The 23840-nt window shown below is 44.3% G+C and overlaps 1 protein-coding gene and 1 long non-coding RNA gene across 3 annotated transcripts in view; both read left to right on the forward strand.

The window, feature by feature from the left end:
• The window catches only part of mboat2a (membrane bound O-acyltransferase domain containing 2a), a 91287-nt gene extending 75065 nt beyond the window's left edge, over positions 1-16222 (forward strand). The window contains exons 6-13 of the mRNA XM_031788359.1: positions 5057-5111; positions 7009-7192; positions 8704-8896; positions 9407-9510; positions 9621-9685; positions 9985-10117; positions 12314-12465; positions 13837-16222. Of these exons, the coding sequence (XP_031644219.1) occupies positions 5057-5111; positions 7009-7192; positions 8704-8896; positions 9407-9510; positions 9621-9685; positions 9985-10117; positions 12314-12465; positions 13837-14023 (1073 nt within the window). The 3' untranslated portion in view covers positions 14024-16222. The remainder of the gene's footprint in view (positions 1-5056; positions 5112-7008; positions 7193-8703; positions 8897-9406; positions 9511-9620; positions 9686-9984; positions 10118-12313; positions 12466-13836) is intronic.
• Positions 16223-18781: 2559 nt separating this feature from the next.
• On the forward strand, positions 18782-23328 carry LOC116353374 (uncharacterized). Of its 2 annotated transcripts, XR_004202783.1 has the most exons (3): positions 21350-21401; positions 21538-21662; positions 21850-23328. It is a non-coding gene; the product is annotated as an uncharacterized LOC116353374 (long non-coding RNA). The 2 variants fall into 2 exon arrangements; XR_004202784.1 differs by lacking the exon at positions 21350-21401 and adding an exon at positions 18782-19130 and having other exon boundaries at positions 21538-23328.
• The last annotated feature ends 512 nt before the right edge of the window (positions 23329-23840 follow it).

The raw sequence follows: 23840 nt of genomic DNA on the forward strand, positions 1-23840 counted from the left end.
TAGAAACACAAAGTCAGAGGGGATATGAATGTTCCATTTGATTGTTTTGGTTTCATCTGCGAGGCCTTTTCGACGGCGAGTTTCTGTCTGTCTCCTCGTCACCTTGCAGACAATAAATAGTTCCCTTTTTATATCCAGTTTCTCATTTTATTACTTTTAATTGAAATTAGACATTATATACCATTTTTAAAATTGATTTACATTTTTAAAACCGCTCTTTGGGAACAGATTTCATAATACAGTAATTGATACATCAGTGGTTGTATTGTGAGGAATGTTTAGTGTGGACTCAGTCGCGTGAGTAGGGGTGGCAATGTAAACGAGCTTATGTAACGTTACGCGTTCTCCCTCCCTCTCCAAGTTCCTCTCGCCTTTTCCTCTCCCCTACACCAAATCATCCATGATGTCAGATACTGTATGCATAGAGAGAAGTGTGTGTGTGTGCTGTGAATGGGGATTACATGGCTGTACTCCCTTTGAAGTCCTGGAAAGTAGAGCGCCAGCGTTAGAAGTCTGAAGTAGCCAAACGGCCACAGCAGCTAATTAAGGATGGAGAGATGGGTGTCGGGAGGACAGGATTAGAATGAACGAGTGTACGAGAGGCTTAGGGGAGTTGAGGCTGACCAGCTCCTCCACTTCATTCAAATAGCTTCAGGTGGCGTGTGTGTGTGTGTGTGTGTGTGTGTGTGTGCATCCAGTGTTTTAGTTGCAGTGTAGGCTACGACCATCTAAGACCATAATCCCTATTCTCTATGTGATGTCACAGAGAACACTGCATGTTCTTTTTCTGTCCAGGGAAGCATGTAATGCAGTGGTATTTAAACTTTTTCATTAGGGACCCCATGTTTTTCATCAGAAATTCTGGGGAAAACTTTTCATTTCTGGTGACCGCAGCCCAAATCTAATGGCGTAACCTTATCATAAAATATTTTTTTTATTTTTTACATCAACTTTCAATTCATTACATTTGTATCTATTATTAAAATAAAGTCTCCAATAAATACATTTACTCAACATTTTATTTTTCAAAAACGTGTGTATATTGTCCCATGCAATAATATGTCATCTTAAAAATACAAAAACAAAGTATTACATGATGCGTAGTGTAATGACATAGGTGCAGAGTGGGCACCCAAGTGAATGGGAAAGGTTGGGAACGCCGACAATTTCGCACTCGAGTAAAATGAAAAGATGGGCACCATCTAAAAATAGGAAATTAGACGTTGCCCATCTTTCCCATTTGTTTGGGATTGAGGCATATACCAACCAGCCAGTTTATAATAGCAATAAGGCGCCTCGGGGGCTTTGTGGTATATGGCCAATATACCACGGCTAAGGGCTGTATACAGGCACTCTGCTTGCGCATTGTGCCTAAGAACGGTCGTCGCGCAATAACTGGAAGTCTATGGGTAACGCTAGTTAGCATTTGCTCACAAAACTACCTCTAACATCCGTCATACTGGACACAGACCGGTGCAAATGATATCCACGAGTTCATCTGAGTATGTGGGGAAGTAGATAAAGAGCCTCCGTGCTAAAATCCCGAAGTATCCCTTTTAAGGCTTTACAGTTGCGTGCGCGTTTTTTTTTCCAGCTGTGTGGTTGGCATGATTTACGGTCAATGTGTGTTCGGAGTATTGGGTGGAATAGCAGTTGATTCTGAGTTTAATCTGGTTATTAGCTGAATGGCAGTGTGACCATCTAGTCCTCTGCCCCTTAGTCTTGAAAACCTGACCCTCGGCAACACAGTGACTAGGGTCTGGTTTCAATGATGGACTCTTGGCATAGAGGAACTATGTCACTTTCTAGATCACTACTTCATCCGCTTGAATGAAATACTAAATAGTAGCTAGCAAGAAAAACCAATTGTTATTTTTAATGAGTGCATTTCCCCAAGTGGCTAGTTTGCATCAACTACCTTAAGTGAAACAGTTTTGCCTGCGTGCCTCGTGATTTGTTGGGAGAGTCCCCCGGTATCTCTTCCTATCGACGTAGACTGCCACATTGTTCCTCTATGCCAAACGAGTCCCTCAATGATAATTCATAGAAATCCAAATAACTTCACAGATCTTCATTGTAAAGGGTTTAAATATTGTTTCCCATGCTTGTTCAATGAACCATAAACAATTAATGCACCTGTGGAACGGTCGTAAGACACTAACAGCTTACAGACGGTAGGCAATTAAGGTCACAGTTATGAAAACTTGGGACACTAAAGAGGCCTTTCCACTGACTCTGAAAAACACAAAAAGAAAGATGCCCAGGGTCCCTGCTCACCTGCGTGAACGTGCCTGAGGGCAATACATTGCAATGTCCGTACTGTGAGACGCCCAAGACAGCGCGACAGTACGGACAGCTGATCGTCCACAGTTGCTGACCACGGTACATCCGAACATCACACCTGCGGGACAGGTACAGGATGGCAACAACAACTGCCGAGTTACACCAGAAACGCACAATCCCTCCATTGGCGCTCAGATTGTCCACAATAGGCTGAGAGAGGCTGGACTGAGGGCCTGTTGTAAGGCAGGTCCTCACCAGACATCACCGGCAACAACACCGACTATGGGCACAAACCCACCATCGCTGACGAGTCACGGTTTTGTCTCACCAGGGGTGATGGTCGGATTCGCGTTTATCGTTGAAAAGAGTTAGAGGCCTGTACTCTGGAGCGGGATCGAGGGTCCGTCATGGTCTGGGGCGGTGTGTCACAGCGTCATCAGACTGAGCTTGTTGTCATTGCAGGCAATCTCAACGCTGTGCTTTACAGGGAAGACATCCTACTCCCTCGTGGTACCCTTCCTGCAGGCTCATTCTGATATGACCCTCCAGCATGACAATGCCACCAGTCATACTGCTCGCTCTGTGTGTGATTTCCTGCAAGACAGGAATGTCAGTGTTCTGCCATGGCCAGCAAAGAGCCCGGATCTCAATCCCATTGAGCACGTCTGGGACCTGTTGGATCGGAGGGTGATGGCTAGGGCCATTTCCCCCCAGAAATGTCCGGGAACTTGTTACCCCACTCTTACAGCAAGAACTTGCAAATCAGTCCATGAGGAGGAGACGCACTGCAGGACTTAATGCAGCTGGTGGCCACACCAGATACTGACATGCATTTAAGCAATAAGGCCCAAGTGGGTGTGGTATATGGCCAATATACCACGGCTAAGGGCAGTTCTTATGAACAGCGCCATGGAATATTGGCCATATATCACAAACCCCTGAGGTGCCTTATTGCTGTTATAAACTGGTTACCAATGCAAATAGAGCAGTAAAAATAAATATTCCGTCATACCCGTGGTATACGGTCTGATATACCACGGCTATCAGCATTCAGGACCAAAACGACCTGGGATATAGTAGGGGCACTAAAATAACACATCCTAGATCTGAATGAATGAAATATTCTTATTAAATACTTTTTTCTTTACATAGTTGAATGTGCTGACAACAAAATCACACAAAAATGATCAATGGAAATCAAATGTATCAACCCATGGAGGTCTGGATTTGGAGTCACACTCAAAATTAAAGTGGAAAACCAACTTTGATGTAGTGTCCTTAAAACAAGTCAAAATGAGGCTCAGTAGTGTGTATGACCTCCCTACAACGCCTGGGCATGCTCCTGATGAGGTGGCGGATGGTCTCATGAGGGATCTCCTCCCAGACCTGGACTAAAGCATCCGCCAACTCCTGGACAGTCTGTGGTGCAATGTGGCGTTGGTGGATGGAGCGAGACATGATGTCCCAGATGTGCTCAATTGGATTCGGGTCTGGGGAACGGGCGGGCCAGTCCATAGCATCAATGCCTTCCTCTTGCAGGAACTGCTGACACACTCCAGCCACATGAGGTCTAGCATTGTCTTGCATTAGGAGGAACCCAGGGCCAGCCGCACCAGCATATGGTCTCACAAGGGGTCTGAGGATCTCGGTACCTAATGGCAGTCAGGCTACCTCTGGCGAGCACATGGAGGGCTGTGCGGCCCCCCAAAGAAATGCCACCCCACACCATGACTGACCCATCGCCAAACCGGTCATGCTGGAGGATGTTGCATGCAGCAGATCATTCTCCACGGTGTCTCCAGACTCTGTCACGTCTGTCACATGTGCTCAGTGTGAACCTGCTTTCATCTGTGACGAGCACAGGGCGCCAGTGGCGAATTTGCCAATCTTGGTGTTCTCTGGCAAATGCCAAATGTCCTGCACGGTGTTGGGCTGTAAGCACAACCCCCACCTGTGGACATCGGGCCCTCATACCACCCTCATGGAGTCTGTTTTTGACCATTTGAGCAGACATATGCACATTTGTGGCCTGCTGGAGGTCATTTTGCAGGGCTCTGGCAGTGCTCCTCCTGCTCCTCCTTGCACAAAAGCAGAGGTAGAGGTCCTGATGCTGGGTTGTTGCCCTCCTACGGCCTCCTCCACGTCTCCTGATGTACTGGCCTGTCTCCTGGTAGCGCCTCCATGCTCTGGACACTACGCTGACAGACACAGCAATCCTTCTTGCCACAGCTCGCATTGATGTGCCATCCTGGATGAGCTGCACTACCTGAGCCACTTGTGTGGGTTGTAGACTCCGTCTCATGCTACCACTAGAGTGAAAGCACCGCCAGCATTCAAAAGTGACCAAAACATCAACCAGGAAGCATAGGAACTGAGAAGTGGTCTGTGGTCACCACCTGCAGAACCACTCCTTTATTGGGGGTGTCTTGCTAATTGCCTATAATTTCCACATGTTGTCTATACCATTTGCACAACAGAATGTGAAATTTATTGTCAATCAGTGTTGCTTCCTAAGTGGACAGTTTGATTTCACAGAAGTGTGATTGACTTGGAGTTACATTGTTGTTTAAGTGTTCCCTTTATTTTTTTGAGCAGTGTATATTCTACTCTATTGTATTGCAATCAACACCTGATGAGTGAAGAATATGTTTTCAAATTGAAATGCTTCTTACTTACTGTATTAGGAGTTGACTATACAGTAAAAAATAATAATTGTCAAAGGGTTGGGTTTGGTTTGGTGCAAGTCATGTGACCACACTCTGTGTTCCCATAGGCTTGGCGAGGAAGGAGGAACAGCTGACCCCCAGTCAGAGATGCCTAGCTGTAAGGTATGTGATCCAGGTATGTTTTTACTCTCCCAGCTGGACTAGAGACAGTTTGATTTGGACCATTTTTAAAGCACAATACAACCACACGTGGACACTGCATTTAAAAATCACAGAGGATGACAATTGTATTTCCTTTTGGGTCCCCTTACAAATACATCAAAACTAAATGTATACACCAGATTATAACATTACAATGATGTTTGTTATGCTTCTTTATTGGGGGTCTTTTTTTCAACTTATTCTATAATAATATTGAGTGAGAATATTGAATGCTTTGGACACAAGGAAAGATTGTGTCCAGCACCATGCAAAATGTACCTCGCAACAGGATATTTGCTTCTAAAAGAGGAATAAGATGGAAATCATTGCCTCTGGAGGAATCTTATAATATTGTATTTTCTTCCCATGAAATGACTGAGTACAGAATGCTCTTGGTATCAACAATAATTAGAGCGGTTATTATGACTTAAACACCCCACGGCTCCTCTCAGTCACAGGGGCTGTGAAGGAGTTTGTATCCCTGCTCCAAAGGGTACCCAGCCGTACCTTACGTCATGTGACCAGGGTAGTCCAGGGCTCCAGACTAACATTTGCCCCTGGTGGCACTGATGCCACTAATACTTTCAGTTTGTGGCACCAAGCCCATGATTTGGGGACACCCCCCCCATCCCCCATATTTTGATATGCAACCTAATTCAGTGATTGTCATGAATTTTGAGTTGACGATTAGGCTATTTCTGTTTCTATATTTTACTGTAAAAATAGGGGTCTAGAATTTATTTATTTTTTCAATAGAGATCAATCTTTATATGCACTAATACATATCGTGGAAACTCTGAACACATTACCTAGATCGCTAACTCTAAATATAACATCTACTGCTAGTAGCCATCTAACAATGAATGTAATGTCCTGAAAAAACGGGGCCTAGTGCACTTGCGATAGCCAATGCTCAATTTCGCTTATTTCTTGCTTTGAGCTCAATAATGATTGTTGAGAAATAGAAACCATCCTCTCTTTAATATGGACAACTAGTTACTTCCACGGCTGTTCTTTTTCCCCCCTCAGAATTGCAATCACAAGGGGCACACGAGGTAGGGGAGAGTGTGCGTTACAGGCTTGCTCATTACAGCAGCCAGGCAGAAACTTTCTGTACAGGATGACATTTTCATTGAAGTGACCTGGTAGAATGTCAAGCTCGCAGCCGTGTGAACAGCTAAAAATGTAACTTTGCTAAGTTAAAGGGTCGCAAAATGTGACTAAATGGTTGCAGTTTGGAGCCCTGCAGTCAGGAAGCTGTAAGAGACCAAGGAGTTTATACAATGGGACCACCAACTACTGGGTGAAAGGAATTTAATCTAAGAGTCGTTTTGGCACTACTTTAACAATATCTGTGCAAGTTTAGTAGGACATTGAAGTCATCCCTTGAAAAAAAAAAACTGAAAATTACACATCGTTGTGAAATCAGTCTTGTGAAGTACATTAGGAGTTAAGAAACATGCTTTACGTATGTCATCTGCTGATGTGACCCCCAACACCTCAACTACAGTGGATGTGTCTGCTGAGTCACCTCAGTGAAGACTAGGTCTCTACTCTTGCTGCTCTACTTGATGGGCGTTCACTATCGCCATGCTAGAATGCTACGCCAAAAGGGCTGACGCATGTGCTACTTGTTTCTAACCTAGGGTCAAAGCCGGGGTAGGGGTAATGTTACCTACTTACCATGCTAAAAGACACATGGATAGAAACGAGACGAGGGTAACGTTGGATGGGAGGTTCGAGCGCTCCGAGAACGCCGTCCAGCACGTCCACGTTTTCTAGCGTGGCCGATAGAGACGGCTGCCTCTCTTTGACATCTGTCTAACGTCTCATCCGTTGTCTCATCCTCTTCCCCCAGGAAGATGCCCAGTCTGCTGGAGTACCTGAGCTACAACTGTAACTTCATGGGCATCCTGGCCGGGCCCACCTGCTCCTACAACGACTACACGGCCTTCATCGAGGGCACGGCCTACCAGCCTCGCCACCTGGAGGCCAACGGGACGGAGAACGGGAAGCACAAGCATACGGAGCCCTCGCCCAAGGTACCACAATGCCAGAGCTCCCTGAACCAGGATGAACCTAGTAGAATAGAAAAGATACTTTGTCTTCAACTCTGGTCCTGGGTTTTGCTCTCGTCCAGTCCTAGCACACCTGGGCTTAAGAATTAGGCGAGTCGTTGAACTAGTTGTCTTGGACTGGAGTGGAGCAAATGCCTGCGCAGCCTATATTTCTAGGAAGAGTTGGTGATCATTGGTAGTGTGAGTTAGGGCTTGCGTAAGTGCATAGTGGACAAACAGTCATGGTAAAGCGTGTATTTGTATTTATTAGGGATTACTATTCCTGAGGTTCAAACACATTAAGGCACTTACATCACACACACACACACACAACAAAAGCTAAAACAGTACATCATATAACATTTGGTACCCCACTACATATCTACAATACAACATGTTTAATGCAACAATATTACAATGTACGTGTGTGTGGCGTGCGTGTCTCTCATCACAGTCACTGCTGTAATGTGACATGGAACTCCAGGCCCTAGTTATGCCGTCTTGTAGTTCAGAATGGAAACGCTGTGCTTTTCATGCATAAAGCGAGAACAACCAGTACCACAGTCCTTTGTCTAGAAATTCAGCTGTCATTCCAATGAATTCAACTACAGATGCTGAAAAGTTCTGACGAGACACCACCAGACAGTCTGCGTTTTATTCTCCTCCTAATCCCCGCGATGGTGTTATCACCAGGTTACCAGACTAGACTGAGGAACTCTGAGTCAATGAAGGAGCTTATTTTGCCTGATAATGTTTGGTTTCACGGGTAGAAGAAAAATGCCCTCTTACTGTGTGTGTGTGTGTGTGTCCACCACAACAATGATAATCAATCCCGTGACCTACAATCTATATAATGTGTTGTTTACTCGGTAAGATGGTACAGCTTTAATTACAACCCAAATAAGCTTTTACATCAGGATGGCTGGAGAAAAGAATGTAGCGTGTCACTTCGTCCCTCGGAGCGCGTCTCAATTATTCTGACATCGTTGGCGTTTCTATGATTCATATCTCACTCAAGAGTCTGAGTTGTTCCTGCGAGAGGCTTATGACCGATATTCAGTAAAGGGAAGGGACACAATACAAGCCGTGCTAAATATAGACTTCTCAGACAGCCTCGCTGAAGTGTTGCCGTTTTTTTTTTAAATGTACAAGTGAATTTACAGGCTAATCTTGAACAGAGGTGGCAATTCAAGAAGGCAAAACACAAAAGCTGCAACACAACACGTCCAATATTTCCTGCTGTTGTACATTATGGGATAGGCCTATACCTGTTAAGTTCCTCGCCCCCCCCCCCCCCCACCTAAAAAGCTGATATTTCAGACGTTAACTATTGACATAGTGTTCAAATCCTCACATCTACGGTAAATAGACTTAAAAAAAAATGTTAACCCTAGTTTGCGGGTATAATCGATTTATCTGGTTAAAATGCTTCTTAGGACTGGCATAAGCTTGCATGACCTCCTTATGTCTTAAAATCATCCGTTTCGCCTTCACAGAACAACGTGATCTCCAAGCTGTGCACTTGTGCCATCTCCCTGGCCGTCTTCCTGTCCGTGTCGAAGATCTTTCCTGTGGAGCGCTCCATCGACGACAAGTTCATGGCCTCTACCCCCTTCATCCTCCAGGTCCTCTACCTGTACCTCTCCATGCTGGCCACCCGGCCCAAGTACTACTTCATTTGGACCCTGTGTGAGTGCACATATATTCACGTGACTAAATGTGAAGTTTTTAAAAAAACATGTTTTTCTTGGGAAGTCATTTGGGATATGAAGGCTGTTGGGGGATAATTATATGGGTGCTGCTTTATTTAACTAGGTAGGTCAATTAAGAACACATTTTTATTTACAATGATGGCCTGGCCAGAGGCCTTGTGGTGCAGGGATTAAAAGTGTAAGACAAGATGGACGACAGACGTTTTGGGCATTTGGGGGAGAATTATGTGGGTGCTGGCCACCCCATATAACAAATCAGGGTGACATTGCCTCGGCTAGTGGTCCTTCTAAAGTCACACAAAAAAATGTGGCTACTTTTTTGAGTTGTGTTACACTGCCCTCCTATGGCAATGTGGAGAACAATACCCCTGAAGAGCCTAGTACAGTCAAACGAAATGGTCTTGACAGTAAGGGATAATGTTATTCTTTGTTGGCCTCTGCCATTCTGCCTGGTAACTTTTCGGTTGTTTTTTTCCCCATTGGACAGCTGATGCCATCAACAACGCTGCAGGCTTCGGCTTCAATGGCTACAACAAAGATGGCACACCAAGATGGGACCTGATATCCAATTTGAGAATACTGGACATTGAGGTAAGCCTTAAAAAAAAAAATAATAATCACATTTCACTAGTACTGTAGAAGTAGGCTATTATTCATTATTTAGGCTACATTCACTACTTCAACAACCACTCTCTTTTCAGTTTGCCACCAGTTTCAAGATGTTCCTCGACAACTGGAATATCCAGACGGCGCTTTGGCTCAAAAGGTAAAATGCATCATAAACCAGATTACGCTGTACTATCGCACAACAGTAGTCGTGTGTGTGTGTGTGTGTGTGTGTATATAGTAGATTGTACAATCACAGATAGTAGGCTTATATCAGTAGTAATGCTGATAAATGCACGGAATATGCTAGTGTCTGCGCCATTATCTCTACACAGGGTTGGGATGCTAGTGTGCTAATGCTAGATCTGCATCATGTGCAGTCAGGCTGCGATTTTAGTCTTGTGATTAGCATTAGCGGGGATGCTAATGCTATATCTGTGCCATGTCTGTCTTCAACAGGGTGTGTTATGAGCGCTGTCCCATCAACCCCACAGCGGCCACCTTCCTACTGTCGGCCATGTGGCACGGAGTGTACCCCGGGTACTACCTCACCTTTCTCACGGGCATTGGCATGACCATGGCAGCACGGACAGTGAGTAAACAGCCAATACAGCTAGTGTTACTGACCTGGGGTTGTCTGCACACCTCGACTGCATTACCTCTTTCAGATGGTATTTTATTAGGATCCCCATTAGCTGTTCCAAAAGCAGCAGCTACTCTTCCTGGGGTCCACATGAAACATGACATAATACAGAACATTCATAGACAACAGCTCAAGGACAGAACTACATAGATAAAAAATACAGATACAAAAGGCACAAGTAACCTACATATCAATACATACACACAAACTATCTAGGTCCAATAGGGGAGAGGCGTTGTGCCTCGAGGTGTTGCTTTATCTGTTTTTTAAAACCAGGTTTGTTGTTTATTTGAGCAATATGAGATGGAAATTCCATGCAATAATGGCTCTATTTAATATTGTACGCTTTCTTGAATTTGTTCTGGATTTGGGGGCTGTGAAAAGACACCTGGTGGCATGTCTGGTGGGGTAAGTGTGTGTGTCAGAGCTGTGTGTAAGTTGACTATGCAAACAATTTGGGATTTTCAACACAATGTTTCTTATATAAAGAAGAAGTGATGCAGTCAATCTCAAACCAACTCTTAACCAAGAGAGGCTGGCATGCATAGTATTTATATCAGACCTCTGATTACAATGAAGAGCAAGACATGCCGATCTGTTCTGGGCCAGCTGCAGCGATAGTGTCCTGTGTAGTAATAATAGCAGAGGTAAGGCGTGATAGCGTCCAGCTGCAGCTTAACTAGGACTTTCCTCTAAGCACTGGACCACACGACTGGACAAGAATCAAGATAAGACAAAACTAGGGCCTGCAGCACTTGCTTTTTGGAGTGTGGTGCCACAATATTGTGATCCCTGCATCCAACGGGTACGGACACAGCTTCAGAACAAGGTTCTACAGTATTAGTAAAAATGTGATTGATATATGTGGTTGATCTTGTTCCTGTGGTGTTTGTAAACACCCTGGTAGGTTGATTAATAACCTGAACCAGATTATAGGTACTGGTTAAACCCTCGGTGTCATCTCTAGGCGCGAACACGAGTTCTGGGGGTATTAGGCAGAATTCCATGGGCTGAAAGCTGAGGTGTTAACTCTGGCAAAACCAGAAATCATCAGGTTTCACGCAAGGTCACAAAAGCACATAAGTGATGTCTTTTAGCTGGCGTTGCCCCCATCTCATTCCATTTGTCACAGTCACCATTAGCGACAAAACAGACCTTAAATTTGATAAACATTCCACCATTTTACTTGTATTATTATGTAAAGACAGCAGAGAGGTGACACAGAGCCGTGGCCCTGTTCTTATTTTAACGGGAGAATATAGAACTACAGACCCTGGGCACTGTCCGCTCGGATCTAAAGCTCATACCCCATGGTTGTGTGGGTGGGAGTCTGCTTTACGCATGAGCAATACGCCAGCAAGGGTGTGTGTCGCAGTATGATAGAGCCCGAGATCACAGGGTAATGGACAGACTGATCCCCACGGCGACAGTAGGAGAGTCCTAGAGGACAGAAAGAGAACCTCTCCTCAATACCTGGCTCCATTCTCCCTCTCATCACATCTAGGAATAACACTACCACAAGATGTCACGATACACAGAACTAGAGAGGGACTTCTTTTTTTACGGTTCCCTATCCGAAAGTGTGCACTTTGCACTCACTCACCCTCATGGATTAATTTAAGCATTGGATTTGGTGTAAGCATGGGCTGGTATGGGAGTTTTCATGCGTCATGTTTGTTAGGCCAGTGCATTCTCGTACAAACCACGGGGGGGGGGGGGGGGGGGGGGGGGGGTGAATGAGTGAGAACGGTAGAGAAACGCACCTCGGCCATGTCCTGAAAAACAATTTCAGAAAGACGAAGCTCTACTTTTTGAGATTCATATCGCTAGTCTAAATGCAGGTCGTGGTTGAGTTATGCACTAATGATGAAGTACATTGCTTCTGTCCATGTAAGGTAAAGAACGTGGTCAGTAAAACTTCTTGTTGGGCGTTCTATAATGGCTACAACATGCCTATTAAGTCAAAGCTGATTTTGTTTCTGTGCCTTCACTGATGGGTCTATCTTTTAGTCTCTAACCTCCATCACATCTTCTCTACAAGTGTTTTAGTGTTTACTTTCTGCATCTTAAAGTCAATGCAACATAATGATGTGAGGCGTTTGCTGTGGGACCGATTCACAATGTATTCATTTGGCTCACTTCCAGCTTAGACACAACATCAAACCGTACTTCCTGGGTTCCACGACACACAAGAGCGTCTACGATGTCATCACGTGGGCAGGGACTCAGGTCGCCATCTGCTACACGGTTGTGCCATTCGTCCTATTGGCCGTTGGGCCGTCACTCAAGTTCTACAGGTGAGTGACATGACTGATTCCACATCAAATCAAATCAATTTTATTTATATAGCCCTTCGTACATCAGCTGATATCTCAAAGTGCTGTACAGAAACCCAGCCTAAAACCCCAAACAGCAAGCAATGCAGGTGTAGAAGCACAGTGGCTAGGAAAAACTCCCTAGAAAGGCCAATACCTAGGAAGAAACCTAGAGAGGAACCAGGCTATGTGGGGTGGCCAGTCCTCTTCTGGCTGTGCCGGGTGGAGATTATAACAGAACATGGCCAAGATGTTCAAATGTTCATAAATGACCAGCATGGTCAAATAATAATAAGGCAGAACAGTTGAAACTGGAGCAGCAGCACAGTCAGGTGGAAGTTGAAACTGGAGCAGCAGCATGGCCAGGTGGACTGGGGACAGCAAGGAGTCATCATGTCAGGTAGTCCTGGGGCATGGTCCTAGGGCTCAGGTCCTCTGAGAGAGAGAGAAAGAGAGAAGGAGAGAATTAGAGAACGCACACAGGACACCGAATAGGACAGGAGAAGTACTCCAGATATAACAAACTGACCCTAGCCCCCCGACACATAAACTACTGCAGCATAAATACTGGAGGCTGAGACAGGAGGGGCGAACACATGCATAATGTAAGAAGTTGTTATATTTAACAATGTAGGTCTAGTTTTCAAAACAGTACCTTTTTATTAATACATGTGTAGACGACAAAGGTGAGTTGCACATACTGTGTTGGGTCCTAAGAGTCCTGGGAAGCACCACCAAGTTCAAAACCTCTCCTGATTTTTATGGGACATTTTTTACAAATGCCTGTTTAAAAAGGCAGGCCAATAAAACGAGTGAACACGGCACAGATGGGCACACGGCATTAGGTCTTTCCCCTTTAGTGTCCAACTGTTAACAAGACCCGTTAATGACTAGAAGACGGGGATGATTCACACGGAGAAATAAGAGGGGCTTTATGCATTCAAGGCACTCCAGTAAAAATGGAGGCAAATATTCTGTGTCATCTGCCAGGTTGAGGAGCGTATAAAACCCAGTCATTAAACAGGAGAGTTTGGGGACGGCTGGCTGCTGAAATGGAAGGAAGGACATAGTGTTCCCATAATCAGAGATATAAAACTCAGGATTTTCTATCCCGTTAGGATGAGCTAGAATAACTTGTTGGGACCCGTAATGAGTCCATATAATTTGTATTCACAATGACGTTTTGCAAACTCTTCTGGAATCTGTACGCCACATAGAAAACTGTCCTCGGCATGCTCTTTCCCAGGGCTTAGACCTGGATTTGTGTTTCGTGACAAATGCATTTGTGAAGAGTGCTATACTGAACAGATGACATTGGATTAATTACTTTACTGATTGATTTTCTCTCGCCAGGTCATGGTACTACTGCATACACATCGCATGCCTGCTGCTGGTGTTAGCCCTTCCAGTGAAGCCATGGCACCTCCGCGCCAAGGAGGAGCAACCGCAGGAGAACAGCCTACAGGGGGGGTTGACCGGAGACCACAACAGCCACTCCATCACAGACAACAATTGCAACCAGAAACACAAAGCCACATGAGACCCGGGAGGAAGCCCCTCCACCCCACACCTTAGAGCTCAAACAACCGGCACAGAGAGAACCAAACTCTGTGCGAACACTGAAACAAAGTGCAGCGATTCTTTGAGACCACAAAGAACCCAAAAAATTGACAGGAACACCGGAATAACAGACAATAACAAACTCAGTTTAACAACAACCCATCAAACCTTCCAGTAGCGAGGAACGACAGCAAACCACGCTTTGGATAAATTAGAAGTAACGAGAAGAATGGATAGAGAAATATCCGAGGGCCACTAAACGGCTAGGATCTAATGAGTGATAATAATGACATTAGCGATGATGCTAATGGTGCAATGCTAAATGACAGAATGCCGAAGAGTGCAAAGATCATTGAAGTTTCCTTACCTCTGTGTATTGCTAACTGCTAGGCTTGGTGCAGATTCTGCAGGGTGAGAAAGGTTGTGTGGAGGGGGAGAGCTTGTGGCATTGGGAAATGAAGGAGTCGCAGTTTGACCTTGAGTGTAGAGGGCGCTATACAGGCTAGTCAGACATAGGTATCGAGAGGATTTTTGTCAGGGTAGGAAAACTATCTAACCTCTACTAGGAAAAGAGAGAAATATGAAAGAAATCACTTTTTTGTCAGATGCCAACTACAAGCAGGCCTTAGGATCCTCTAAACATGGTTTGATTAGTCACCTTTCTTTTTGGAGATGCTGCTTTTTTGGAATGATACTCGTTCTTTACAGAAGGTTCATTCACGGTAATTGATTTTAAGGGCTTTTTTGACATGGGGTTAATTCTGTGTAGCTTCCTTGTTTTCCTACTGTATCTGATTACAAACTGTAGGTTTCCTCTCGGTTCATGTGTCTTGCCTACTTCTGTAACATCAGTTACAAGTTCAGTTCTGTTTAACTGGTTTGAAATCCTCATGTAGGCTTCTAGTTTTACTATGAACTCAAGTGGAAATCTCCATCTAGATTCGTTTTTGAATCCATAGCCTCAATGAAATTGAACAAACTGTGTTGTTTGTGACCTCATCACTCGTGGACAGACTGACCAAATGATGCAAGATTTTAGTTCTTGGTTAAACCAAGATTATTTGACCTTACTGTATGAGTAATGGGATATACTGTAGGATGTAACGTTTACTATCACAATCCAAATGGACCTGATTTTAGATTAATATAAATGACCTTTAGTAACACAGGTTGGGAAAATATGTATTTGACATTTAGGAAGCCTACTGTATGTAACATTTGTACGTGTGACATAATTGGAAAACAAAACATAACAATTCTTACGCTCCAATCGTGAACCCTAACTTGTATGCTCGCTTGTCTTGTGACCCTCTTTAATAAACAAAACAACTATTTCAAGCCAGATCCCAGACATGAGCCACAACCCAAGAGGTTCCCTCGTTCTAGTAATGTGGAAAACTACTGGTGTACAAGAGTTCTATCAGGTGGGGCCAACCAACTCTTCCATGAGGTGGGGGGTGTTAATTGTGGTGCAGAGGACAGCCCATGAGCATAACCTACACGTCCTGATTAATGTTCTACAGTGCCCTCTTTCTGGAGAGGTATGGCACATTCCATCTCATACAGTACAGGCAGGCATAGATGTGCCATAGCCACATCTTTTTGGACCACACACACACCATTCATTAGCTGGTAAGAGTTGGATAAGTACTGTACTACAACCAAGATGGGAGCCAATGAACCAGTGTAGGGGTTTATTTTGTGATGAGTAACAACCATGCAGCAGATTTGAGTTTCCAAATGTAATCTTTCCCTAACATGCATACTGTACTCCTGCCATAAATGTGTGTATGTGATTTTTAAATCTTCATGTGGTCTATAAGTGTATTTGTAGTCGAGGTATAAATGCCAGAGGGGAAAGGTGTGCCATCTTTACCAGCAAGTTGATAATTGCACTGCATGGCCACCCAAAACTAGCCCGGTGAAACCAGATGTAACACTACGCTCACCATAGCTTGTGTAGTATTCCATCTGGTTTAACTAAGCTAACCCCAAACCAGCAGATCAATGCTAACTGCTCCATATGTCCAAAGTGCCGTGTGTGTGTGTGAAAGCATAATGGTTATTTTTGTGTCAAGAAAGAAGAAACTTATGGAAAGATTTGTATAATGGTACTTAAAACTGATTTATGTCAAAGGGAAATTATTTTTTAAATACTAATACAGAGATTTTAACCAAAGTTCTCCCTTGCCTTCTTTTGCACCTTTGGTTGGAATGTGAAGTACTACACTGCTCAAAAAAATAAAGGGAACACTAAAATAACACATCCTAGATCTGAATGAATTAAATAATATTAAATATTTTTTTCTTTATATAGTTGAATGTGCTGACAAAAAAGAATCTAATTGATCAACCCTTGGCGGTCTGGATTTGGAGTCACACTCAAAATTAAAGTGGAAAACCACACTACAGGCTGATCCAACTTTAATGTAATATCCTTAAAACAAGTCCAGATGAGTAGTGTGTGTATGGCCTCCACGTGCCTGTATGACCTCCCTACAACGCCTGGGCATGCTCCTGATGAGGTGGCGGATGGTCTCCTGAGGGATCTCCTCCCAGACCTGGACTAAAGCATCCGCCAACTCCTGGACAGTCTGTGGTGCAACGTTGGTGGATGGAGCAAGACATGATGTCCAAGATGTGCTCAATTGGATTCAGGTCTGGGGAACGGGCAGGCCAGTCCATAGCATCAATGCCTTCCTATTGCAGGAACTGCTGACACACTCCAGCCACATGAGGTCTAGCATTGCACCAGCATATGGTCTCACAAGGGGTCTGAGGATCTCATCTCAGTACCTAATGGCAGTCAGGCTACCTCTGGCGAGCACATGGAGGGCTGTGCGGCCCCCCAAAGAAATGCCACCCCACACCATGACTGACCCACTGCCAAACCGGTCATGCTGGAGGATGTTGCAGGCAGCAGAACGTTCTCCACGGCGTCTGTCACGTGCTCAGTGTGAACCTGTTTTCATCTGTGAAGAGCACAGGGCACCAGTGGCGAATTTGCCAATCTTGGTGTTCTCTGGCAAATGCCAAACGTCCTGCACGGTGTTGGGCTGTAAGCACAACCCCCACCTGTGAACGTCGGGCCCTCATACCACCCCCATGGAGTCTGTTTCTGACCGTTTGAGCAGACACATGCACATTTGTGGCCTGCTGGAGGTCATTTTGCAGGGCTCTGGCAGTGCTCCTCCTTCCACAAAGGTGGAGGTAGCGGTCCTGCTGCTGGGTTGTTGCCCTCCTACGGCCTCCTCCACGTCTCCTGATGTACTGGCCTGTCTCCTGGTAGCGCCTCCATGCTCTGGACACTACGCTGACAGACACAGCAAACCTTCTTGCCACAGCTCGCATTGATGTGCCATCCTGGATGAGCTGCACTACCTGAGCCACTTTTGTGGGTTGTAGACTCCGTCTCATGCTACCACTAGAGTGAAAGCACCGCCAGCATTCAAAAGTGACCAAAACATCAGCCAGGAAGCATAGGAACTGAGAAGTGGTCTGTGGTTGCCACCTGCAGAACCACCCCTTTATTGGGGGTGTCTTGCTAATTGCCTATAATTTCCACATGTTGTCTATACCATTTGCACAACAGAATGTGAAATGTATTGTCAATCAGTGTTGCTTCCTAAGTGGACAGTTTGATTTCACAGAAGTGTGATTGACTTGGAGTTACATTGTGTTGTTTAAGTGTTCCCTTTATTTTTTTAAGCAGTGTATATGGGGAAGAAGCCAAGAAAGGGATGGGGAGTGAGAGTGAGGATAGAAATATTTCATCCATGTAGGATTATTGGAAGGGGTTTGTTTTCGGGTGCATCCTAATAGTCTAACATGGATTACTTTCCTTGTCTCCTTCCTTTCATCCTCACTAGTTTGGAACTATAGGACCTGTGAACGCACTATGGTAGATGCCTTAGCTACCATGGCTGCCGGCCAAGCTTCCACTAATCGAGCTCTTTCAAATTGGTATAGATGGAGGAAAGGAGATGAAGCCACTTTGGACTACTGAGATGCACGCTAAATACTGTGTGTCTGACTCTGGCCCTGTAGCTCACTGGAAAAGGGCGCTTGGCAAACGAGCTAGTTAATGAGCGTAAAGTCACTGGCCTGGACCTAATCAAAAGCGGAGTGGAAATTAAAAGGCTTGCTTTGTTTAAAATCTGGGTCTATGAGATCCCTCTCATTTCCTAACCTAAAACAAACAAGGATCCTCTGCTGTGTCCTCTGCTGTGTGCGTGTGAGAGGTTCTGTGTAGCTGTCGCTCAAACCATCCCTTCGTTAAACTTGGAAGCATTTGTTTTAGTCATGTCTACGGTAAAATGCAGACTTGGGGATAAACATGTAAGACAACACATCCCTCCATCTACCATCAATGCCCCACATGACTGCTAATAATCCTAATGTAGCCCCTTTGTCAGTCAACGTGGCTCTGAATGCTATATTAGTTCTGGATCATATTTGGAATGCTTTCACCAGTCCTCTCCCAGGTATTAGCTATCATTACTCAGTAGGTTGTATAATGCGAATTATACTTATTCCCAAAAAAATCCAGACACTGAGATATGTTGTTGACAACTGAATAGTATTTGCATTTTACTTACAAATTAAAATGTCCAGTTTGAGCTATAATTCTTAAAATGTATTGGTAAATGGATCTTTCGAATTACTGGCCTAGTTTAAACCAGGTGATTACATTCCTAGGTCACTTTCAGTGGTTCATAGTAAATCTATAAAACCTAGCTGTGGGTACAATCCACGATGAAAGATAATCTTGCACTGTTAATGTAGGCATATCAATAAACCAGATTACATGACAGGCCAGTATTGAACAACACATTTCTAGCCTCGAACAATGATAGATCTATTTGAAAACTACCAGGAACGGTGCAGCGGTTTAAACATTTTTTCGCAACCTTTTCTCCACGTTACGCCCTCGCAAACCGTCAAAAACGTTGTTCTTAAAGCCTGCCCGAAACACTAAGTACAAGCGTGTTGTGGTTTCATAGCAGTGAAGAAACTAAACGTTGGAAAATTAAAAAAGGAAACGGGGTAACCCGAACGAGAGGATGTGGTGTTTGTTTATCGTAAAGGTAAGATGCAAACTGGAGTTTTGTGATTAGAAATCGTGTTACCTAGCCTCTGTATTTGGTGTTTTTGTCGTGACCCACAACAGTTGCATCGGGATTCGCCTTCAAAATAAGTCACCCATTAACTTGCAAACGGATTAAAAAAACTAATTGGAATTATGCCACAATTGTTCTAAACAAGGTTGTAATGTTCTACACATTCAGCCTACTCGGGAACACAAAATGACGTTTACACATGTTCGCGTTGTAAACTATGGACAATCACCTCACTATTCAACCTATTGTACTTGTTGAACATTCATATTAGGCAAAACTAGGCAAATTGTATATTACCCCCATTTCATGGACTCAAGATCAATGGGTATCCGTTTACTTTCAATTTCATGGACCCAATATCCGTAGGTAAGGTTCAGCCCGTTCTCTTGAGGTGGAGTTTGAGTTATGATTGCTGGTCGCGGGATTTAGTAGCAACAACATTGGGTCTCTTGTCAGTCGATTCTTGTAAAAGTGTCAATTCTGAAAACGCTTACCTGTACAACTGCGGTTTTCCGCGGGGTGCTGAAATTCATATTTTTTGTTAAAAGGATACAACCTCCCAAGTTTTTCTCGTTTGTGTTGCACAAATCCGCACGCATATGCCAATTGAATCTCCGTTTACGTAGTACGACCGACACACGACGAAGAAGTCAGTGGTTTTATTTGATAAAAGTTTAAAGTATGAATTTTCAGGACCGCAGTTGTAAACCGGTAATGTAGGAGTTTCCAGAATTGACTGAAGGTGACTGTTGTTGCTAGCAAATCCCACGACTGGTTATCCAAACTCAACTATAAAAAAAAGGAGAGGAGTTGAGCGTTACTCAACTATAGGCAAGGCTGTACATTTCAAGATGAATGTTAAATACACACAATAGGCTGAACAGTTAGGTGATTTCCAACAGTTGAAGTCCCGCAATAAGAGAGACGATAATGTTTGTAACCTGCGGTGACGCTGAGTAGACCGGACCCAAGATCCAGAGGTAACATTGCATTGTACAGCCATATCTGTCTAATACATCCACCGTGCGATTTCAACTCACTATACTTTATCTGTGTCAAATTAACGGCATTCTGTTGAATTTATACAACATTTCAAACTTGTTTAGCATTAACTAGTCCAATTGGCATGATTCCATTATTTGTATCAGTTTCAATGGGGGACTTTTATTTTGAACGCTAACCGCCGATTCCACTATTGCCTATGCCGTATATGTACATATTCTTATGAATTCCTTTACACTTGTGTGTATAAGGTAGCTGTTGTGAAATTGTTAGATATTACTGCTTTGTCGGAACTAGAAGCACAAGCTAGAAGCATTTCGCTACACTCTCATTAACATCTGCATGTGACCAATACGATTTGATCCTCACACTGTTGTTCACGACACAGGCACTTCTTCCGCGCTTGTAAAGGTGTCCGCATGCTTCCCAGTCGAAACAGTTATTGCATATATGATGTTTGTGGACTTCGTTGAGGGTTCTGGAGACAAGCCGAAGTTCGGAGTCTACTTATCATTTTCCATCAATGGATGTTTTTTTTATTTATCCGTTATTTTACTAGGTAAGTTGACTGAGAACAAGTTCTCATTTACAGCAACGATGTGGGGAATAGTTACAGGGGAGAGGAGGGGGATGAATGAGCCAATTGTAAACTGGCGAATATTAGGTGACCATGATGGTTTGAGGGCCAGATTGGGAATTTAGCCAGGACACCGGGGTTAACACCCCTACAATAAGTGCCATGGGATCTTTAATTACCACAGAGAGTCAGGACACCTGTTTAAAGTCCCATCCGAAAGACACACCCTACACAGGGCAGTGTCCCCAATCACTGCCTTGGGGGATTGGGATATTTTTTAGACCAGAGGAAAGAGTGCCTCCTACTGGCCCTCCAACACCACTTCCAGCAGCATCTGGTCTCCCATCCAGGGATTGACCAGGACCAACCCTGCTTAGCTTCAGAAGCAAGTCACCACCAAGCAAGTGGCACCACCACCAAGCAAGTGGCACCACCACCAAGCAAGTGGCACCACCACCAAGCAAGTGGCACCACCACCAAGCAAGTGGCACCACCACCAAGCAAGTGGCACCACCACCAAGCAAGTGGCACCACCACCAAGCAAGTGGCACCACCACCAAGCAAGTGGCACCACCACCAAGCAAGTGGCACCACCACCAAGCAAGTGGCACCACCACCAAGCAAGTGGCACTATGAAGACTAAGGAGCCCTCCAAACAGGTCAGGGACAAAGTTGTGGAGAAGTACAGATCAGGGTTGGGTTATAAAAAATATCAAAAACTTTGAACATCCCACAGATGGCATCTTTTAAATTGTTGCGTTTATATTTTTGGACCATTGGCTTCCCTGAACACAGGTACTGACAGGAGGTGTGACGAGGACGCTGATCCAGTGGACCTGGTGCCAGTAAGGATGGTCGTCACGGAGGCGATAAGACCGTCCAGGATGGAGAAATCCTTCGACTTCACTGCCTTTTCAATGGTAAGGTCCCTTGCACCATAGGGACACTTGACCTCCACCACTGCTGTGGTGCCCACCAGACCATCCGGTGAGGCACCCAGGATACCAGTCCCCATGACCCAAAGCCCTGACTCCTGCATCTCCATCCCTGTAGCCATTTTGAATGCCTTGATGTCCTCCTCTTTGTTATCTGTGCTCCACTTTACAGACAACACCCCATCCAATGACTGTGATCTGAGGACCCTTTTTTAGCAGCGAGGGAGTAACGTGCTTGGCCCTAACTGCTGCGCCAAATGTCTGGCCGTCAACCTCCCTCTCCTTATGATGTGCCAGTTGGGGTTGGTGCACTGTCCCAACTGTTGCCTGCCGTATAGCATCCTGCTGCTCCACCGACATCGCCATGCATGCTCCAGGTGCCTTTAAAAAAAGAAATATTTGGTACAGACCTGCCATTCCACTGAACCTGCCCCACAGATGGTTCCTTAGCCACTGAAGATCCTCCTCTGTGGGCTCTAGGGACAGAGACTTAGTCGTCTTCGGCCGGGTAAAGATCCTCCATGGACTGCATCTGGTTGGGCACAAGCGGCTTCCTCCACTCACATTACACATCCATACAGCCGATATTGTGAACCGCAAAAATAGCCAATGCAGTTGCATGGCTGCACTTAGGAGCTCCACGGGAGCATTCACATGTGGTAGAGAGAATCCCCTGGTCACCTATAGAGACCTGCCAAGAGGAAAGTGCTATATGCATGACTTTGAACACCTTGAAATGCATTTGTTGTAAGAAATGTGCTATATTTATTGATTAGGCCCTTCCCACATGACTGGGAAGGGGCGCAGCCTTGGATGGGCCTGGGAGGGCATAGGCCCAGCCAATCAGAATGAGTTTTTCCCCACAAAAGGGCATTATTACAGACAGAAATACTCTCCAGTATCATCAGCTGCAGAAAAGCCAGCAAATTCACATGCAATAAGTAAATGTTCATCTACTGACTAGATTATGCTACAGAGTGGACAGTGTTGTCCCCAGTGATACCAGTTTGATGTTTTTGAAGCTTAATGTTTGAGATTTCATCCCAGCATTTAGAATGTGAGGTTCTGAGGCTTATAATGTTCATGTTCATGTTCATGGTTTCAGACGATCCCACAGATGAAGAAGCAGGAAGTGGAGGTCCTGGGTTGTCCTGGTTACACATGGTCTGTGGATGTGAGGCCAGTTGGATGTACTTCCAAATTATCTTAAAGTTGAAGGCAGCTTATGGTTTTATTGTCCTCAGCACAAGGTTCACCTGTGTAATGATCATGCCATTTAATCAGCTTGATATGCCACACCTGTCAGGTGGATGGATTATATTGGCAAAGGAGAAATGCTCACCAACAGGGATGTAGACAAATTTGTACACATTTTGTGCATAAGGAACATTTCTGGGATCTATTATTTCAGCTCATGAAACATGAGACTAACACTTTACATGTTGCCTTTATATTTGTATTCAGTATAAAGTTATTTGATTGATTGACATTACAGCTGTAAAATATTTAACAAGTGCAGTTGTTCCATAAACGTTCAATTGATAACTTGGGATTGTATCACTTGACATATCTATCATACAGTGTGAAGGATCCTATAAATCAAGACTGAATGCATGTGCCACTCTGAATAAATAAATACTGTGACTTTGAAGATTTGTCTCTGGTTATGCAACAACAATACAGGCTGGATGTTTAAAAGTCAATCATTCTGAATGTCAATAGATTATTAGATATGTTCTCATCAATGACAACATTCTAGAATTGCGTTATCACTCATCTAAGTCGCACCTGGGGAAATCTGGTTGATGATTATATAATTGATTTTCTTTCCTTGTAGAATGTTGACAGCTGTATAGCAAACATTGTATTGCTTAGATTCTCAAACTTAAACCTCCACAGGATCGGTGTCCCGACCTCGGGACAGTTGAGCTAAAGTGCACTAATGTGATTAGCATGAGGTTGTAAGTAACAAGAACATTTCCCAGGACATAGGCATATCTGATCTGGGCAGAAAGCTTAAATGATTGTTAATCTAACTGCACTGTCCAATTTGCAGTAGCTATTTCAGTGTAGAATACCATGCTATTGTTTGAGGAGAGTGCACAATTATGAACTTAAATTTATGAATAAACCAATTAGGCACATTTGGCGAGTCTTGATACA

This window comes from Oncorhynchus kisutch, linkage group LG14 (assembly GCF_002021735.2).
Source record: "Oncorhynchus kisutch isolate 150728-3 linkage group LG14, Okis_V2, whole genome shotgun sequence".
NCBI lineage: Eukaryota > Metazoa > Chordata > Actinopteri > Salmoniformes > Salmonidae > Oncorhynchus > Oncorhynchus kisutch.